The sequence below is a fragment of the Mesoplodon bidens genome (assembly GCF_964165515.1).
Source record: "Mesoplodon bidens genome assembly, chromosome: 11".
Classification (NCBI taxonomy): domain Eukaryota; kingdom Metazoa; phylum Chordata; class Mammalia; order Artiodactyla; family Ziphiidae; genus Mesoplodon; species Mesoplodon bidens.
The window spans coordinates 36,272,774-36,278,773 of NC_138167.1; the positions used below are offsets into that span (position 1 = coordinate 36,272,774).

The window sequence follows — 6,000 nt, forward strand, 5'->3', positions numbered from 1 at the left end:
GTTTAAAGTCCTTCCCAGCTATAAAGTTTTAATTCGTAATTTAAATTGTTCTTTTCTATTGCAAGTTAAATGAAGAACATTAGAGGTAGACAGGTTCCCTATCAGTGACAGTAGCCCTTTTAATTTCCCTATTGAAACCTATCACATGAGGGGAGGTCATATTAAATTGAACTGGCATTTCCTTATGCTCCATCTGCTACCAAAATGTACTATTTGTAGTTCAGGCAGCAGAGCAGTTGAAAAACAACAGATTTTCTTGGCACTTCCTGCACGTACGGCACATAGATGAGTATGAGATTATCCTCAGGAAAATACTGCAAATAATAGCTGTCAATTCTTAGCAACTAACAACACGCATTATTAAAAATAAACACAACCTCCCATCCCCGAGTTCCACCTCACAAAATGTGTCTTTTGTTTCTTCTGACTCTCATATGTGAACCAGTATTTTTTACATGGGCTCCATAATATTTCTGCTGCAGAATTCAAAAATTACTAGAGCTCTAAAATATACAGATAATCCCCAAACCTTCTGTTAGCCACTTGCTACAATCTTTTCCACTGCTAAGCTTTTTGCCAGAGATGCTAAGAGTAGTGTAGTCAACTGGTTTGAGTTTCATACACTTTTCCAGACAATCTTGCTTTTTAAGGGCCCACACAAATAAGAGATTAATTTCTCTGGATTCTAAATCTTTGGGAAGTTGACCAACATGCATGAAGTAGTCTTTCTCCTCCTATAGTTAACGCATTAACTAACACATTAATCTTTTAAATTATTGCTTGGGGTCCTTTTATCCTCGATTTAAACCTATCTATTCCTTTAACTACTTGTATAATTCCCAATTCTTCGCCCTCTTACAATTCTATGCTCTACTTTTCTGAACGTGGTTTTATTATTTTTCTGCATTTTCTGTGGTATTACATTTTAATTCCTTGAGAAATCAGATAATACATAGTGTTTGTGAATTCATTATGAAAAAAGTTAAAGCAAAGGTAACCCTACTCAAAACAGGGCAGCCAAGAGAAAACACAAAAAGCTTGAAAATTTTACTGCATAATTAATGTGAACTGACATGACATCTTCAATTAGACTCAAAGACCCCTAGGACTGAGAGAATCTAAACTCCTTATCTTACAGATAAGAAAACCAAAACCCAAGAAGAAGCTAAGTGACTTGCCCTACATGATACATCTAACTGGATACATTTATGGTCTTACCCATAAAATTACAGCATAAAATTACACGTTACACCTAGGCTGGTTCTTTTCACACTGAAAATAGCCCCATGAAGTCTGTTTCCTAAACACATGCAGGCAGCCACAGTGGCTAAATCCCACATCTGTGGAGTCATTCTTTTAAATCAAACCCTTACCTCAGAAATTCTGAGATAAATGCAACTGGTATTAGGGGAAATGGGAGAGAATAAGAAAGGACAATACTCCAGAATGTTAGATTCAAGTCAGAAGGTAAAAAAGTCACATATAATCAAAAATGACTCTTGATACATTTAAGTGTATCACAGATACACTAAAATCACGCAGGGAGTCCAATATATACGTCTTTATTCATTGGGAAGAGACCAGTGCCTTCTCTTAATGAGTCCAGCACAGCTAGGTTTTCCTCCAGCAATAGAATAAGCCACTTTCTTTTGTTTACCATCAGATGAAATACCTGTTAGAATGGAAAGAGTTGGTTGTTCCAAAACCACCTACCTTTAAGCAGTGGACTAGCATCTGCCAGGGTGAGATACTCACCCTTAAAGAGGGGCTCAGGAAAAGAAACAGTTAGAAAACCAGGATCCTACCTCTGAAACTATCCTTAATAAGGGACCTATTCTCACTGCACAGGACAGCGGGCCTCATGGTCTATTTAACTATTTAACTCATTTCTCTTCCACTGCCTTCTTGATTTTGCCTAGTAAATTCAGGTGACTGTGTGCCATTCAAGGTGTATATGATCCAATTCCATTGTACTGATATTGCCCTATTCCCATATTTGCATATGGATATAAGGATCTGGGTTAGACACAGGATGTGTAAGTATTACAGGGGAAGTAGATGAAGTCTGGACACAGGCTCTGATGAGAAGGGCAGGTCAGGTGTAGTAAAGAGCCATAAAGCAGCCTGAGGACTCACAGGTAAGTGAGGAGGGTTGAAGGGAACAGACAGATGACTTTCTATGGGACAGAATTTGTTCCAAAAGTAATTTTTACCATGTTTGTGGTTTTTCCTTGGATTGGATTTGATGGACACATCTTAAGCATTGCAACACATCCCATTCTATTGATTTTTATTTTATTTATTTATTTTTGTTGTTGTTGTGCCCCGCAGCATGTGGGATCTCAGCTCCCAGACCAGGGATCAAACCCGCACCCCTTGCATTGGAAACACGGAGTCTTAACCACTGGATTGCCAGGGAAGTCCCCACTGTATTTATTTTTAAATCCATATAGACGGCCTATACTCTCAAAGCATATAAGTAACCGTATAACTATAAAATTCATACTCTGAAAGAGATTAATCATGAGAATATTTTTCAGATAAAGACTTGATCATGGACAAATGACCTTAGAGCAGAAATACCGAAACCAATACTTGGAAATACATTCTGCAAGTCAGTGCTCCAAGCAGCAGGAAAACCAGACTGCTACCCCTTGAAGACCTGCCACAAAGAGCCATGTGGAAAAACCGCACAGAGAAATGGTGATTGTGAACAAGAGTTCTACCTCAGTATGAAAGACTTTTGGCTGTGTTGGACCGTTAAGAAAAGAAAGATTATGCTCATTAGAAAGTTTACCTGTCTCTAAGCAAATAATTACTTCTCTGCTAACATAACTTCCATGTCAATGTAACCAGCTCCTACAAGTATAAGTTATCTTAATTGCATGCAGATAAAAATCTGTGTTTCCTGAACAGTGTTCATCTTAACTCCATTACTGGAGTCAACCTAAAGGAAACTTAAGTCTCTGGGCTTGCATATTGTGTTTGCTTCTGGCCATGGTGAGATGGTCCAGATTCACACTGATTGACAGAGGGATTCCCCACCAGGTCCTCTCACAGGACTCCAAGCATTTTCACAACTTGACTACACAAAAGAACCCCCAGTCTGCTCCTGCTTTTCCCAAGACAAGTAAGGAATGCCTTTCTCTGCAGTCCTTTCATAAGATTGTGTCTGTACAAACACAGGTGTCTACAAAGCAATTTTTATCAACTTTGCATTGAATATTCCAAAGGACAGCAGTGATCTCAACACTCCATCCATTGTCTCAATGGATAGGAAAAGCTACCCATGAGAGACCATAAAGGAGGAAAAAAAAATAACAAATATATGTTTATTAAACTCTTCAACAGCAACACAAAATACCTGTACTGGAGAGAAAATATATTTTTTAAACCACAAGGCGCGTTAAGTAAAAATGCGTAATCAACCTTAATTAGATTCCTTCATCAGTGGACAATGTAAATGGATGGAAACTACTACGCAAATATTCAAACCTTCATTTTACATGCAAGTGGCCTCCAACAAATGATAAAGCAATATTCCCGTGTGAGTGTGAGAGATGGCACTGAATTCTGGCCCATTAAAAAGGAGGAGTCAGATTCCACTAGTCCTTGCTTGGTTTAACTGCCAAGCTTTTAGGGAGCTATTTTATAAAAGCGGGACTCGCCCTGATAAATTAGTGAACAGTGCGAATGTCAAAAATTGCCTACACTCAATGAAGCTCTAGGGCACTTCGGAGGCAGACTTCAAAAAATGACTCCTTAAGAAAAATTACGTTGTGACAATGGTATCGTTTTAAAAAAAATAATAAGGATGACGGTGATGATAACTGGGCAGGAACCACAGCTGCTGCCTGCCTCCTATGTAAGTTGCCCGGCTGAAGGTGGTTAAGTTAAAGCCAGTTCTCCCCTATTGGAGGGGCGCCCTGGCAGCGGCGGAGAGCCACCCGGTTTCCAGCTCCCTGTGGGCTTGACGGGACTAGGGCTGGGACTGGGATTGGCTTCCACGAAGCCCCGGGTGGCTCAACGAGGCGCTCTAGCTGTCCCTCACCACCTTCCTCCAACACAGACCCCAAGTGAGAAATGCAACTCCCGGAGCACAATGACAAGAAAGCACACAAAAGGAGCAAGGCAGCCGCTCCCATCCTTACCTTTGACTTGACTTTCATACTCGGCTATGATCTCTTTGTCCTTTTTGAATCTGCTCGGAGTGGACATTATCCAGCTGTTTTGGGTTTGCTTTCAGCGGGCAAGTTCTGTTACGGGGTCACCGACCAGTCTCCTCGGAGAGGGAGAGTTGTACTCCCACACGCCGGGAACCCAGAGGCAGCACCGACAGGAGGGAAAGGGGGAGGGAGAGGAGGAGGAGGAGGAAAAAAAGGAGCGAGCCGAGGACTAGATTAACCCGGGCGCTGGCACCATACTCTCCGGATCGAGCTGCCGTCAGTGATGCGGAGGGGAGCCCAGGGTTCGGGGCCGGAGAGGCCCGGCGCGTCGGCAAACTCCAGCAAGCGAGTGGTGGGGGGCGTCTCCCTGCCCACCCCACCCGGAGCCCGGCGACTTCCTCTACGACCGCTGGGCGGACGCGGGAATCGCGCCGGCGCTCCGCACCATTGTTAGCAACCCGCACGGGGCGCGCGGGGCAGGGCCAGCCGGGGAGGGCGGGCGCCGCGACTCTCCCTTCCTGCTCCAGCTGCCGGCTCCGGCGCTCGGAGGTCCCGCCCGGGCTGGGGATGCTACTGCCGCTCCTCCGTCGACACACACGGTTGCTACTGCCCCGGGCAGGCAAGAGGAATCGCGATCCTAAAGCAAGTCCCGGGCGCCGACCGCAAGGGCGGCTGCCGCACCGTAAGAACGCGTCCTGGGCACAGCCGCGGCGGAGTTTAGGTCTCCACCGCCGGCGCCTCGCGGGGCCTCTGCCTCCTGGGCCACCGTGCGCCGAGGCTGCCTCTTTCTCCACCGACCCCCTTTCCGCTGCTGCCCCCAGGAGGCCGCCGGCGACAGACACACTCGCACACGCCCCCGGAGGAGCCGCGCCCCCGGAGGCCGCGAAGTTGCCGGCACGTTCACGGCCCGCGGCTCCCCGGCACCTGGGGAGCGAGCTACGTGCGGCAGCGGCCGGGGCGGCCGCGCGGGGCTCGGCGAGGAGGGGCAGGGCTCGCGGGAGGGGTCGGCTCGGCAGCGCGTTCCCTTCTCCGCCCTCGCCCCCTCCCGGCGCGGTGAGGAAGCGCCGCGCTCGTCCGGGAAGATGGACGCCTCTTGTGGCCAACCGCAGCCCGGCCCTGCGCGCCGAGCCCGGCGGCCGTGGGCAACGCCCCCAGCTCCTCCCCGAGCTGCGCAGCCCCAGCAGCTGGGAAACCCCTCCCGACCCGGCGGTCTGTCTTTGGCCGAGGGTGAGCGCTGTGGTGAGGCTCTTTTCAGTGTACAGTGGGGAAATCCAGACTTTGGATGTCTCCATGGAAGAAAAGGATGTCACTCCAAGATGTCACTCCAAACCCCAGAAGGAACACTGGAGACTGAATTGTGAACGTCTTGGCTGTTAAGAATCAAAGAAGAGCGAAGCTCTTTGATCAGGCAGAGAAAAATACCCATCTTGAACACCATTATTCTCCCCATCCTAGAAGCAGCTGGAGGGGGCTAGGATGGTGGGAAAGGCGTGGTGGGGAAACAGGTCACACTTAGGATGTCACCAGGTTTTGACGGACACATTTAGCGTTTGGGACCCTCCTTCTCCAATATTATGGGCCTGATTTACCAAAGTGATTTGTCCAAAGGCGTGTCCAGTATCAAATGTTTTCCCTGCTAGATCTAAAGAAGAGTAGGGACTTCGAGACTTGAATCATTCATTCATGTATCCAGTGATAAAAATTTCTTACTGCGAACCAAACACCAAGTAAGAGCTAAGGATTCAGAGAGTAGAACCCTGCCCTAAAGGATCTCACGGTCTATTGTTGTACAAAGTAATTACAGGCGGTACTGTGATGCTATAAGAGAGCTACT

At 46.9% G+C, this 6,000-nt stretch overlaps 1 protein-coding gene across 2 annotated transcripts in view; it reads right to left on the reverse strand.

Moving 5' to 3' along the window:
* The window catches only part of SRGAP1 (SLIT-ROBO Rho GTPase activating protein 1), a 375,594-nt gene extending 370,613 nt beyond the window's left edge, over nt 1-4,981 (reverse strand). For both annotated transcript variants that reach the window (XR_014017110.1, XM_081249815.1), the window contains exon 1: nt 4,152-4,981. Coding sequence is in view for 1 of the 2 variants with exons in the window: in XM_081249815.1 (XP_081105941.1) it covers nt 4,152-4,218 (67 nt within the window). In the remaining variant the exon portion in view is untranslated. The remainder of the gene's footprint in view (nt 1-4,151) is intronic.
* Between the last annotated feature and the right edge of the window lie 1,019 nt (nt 4,982-6,000).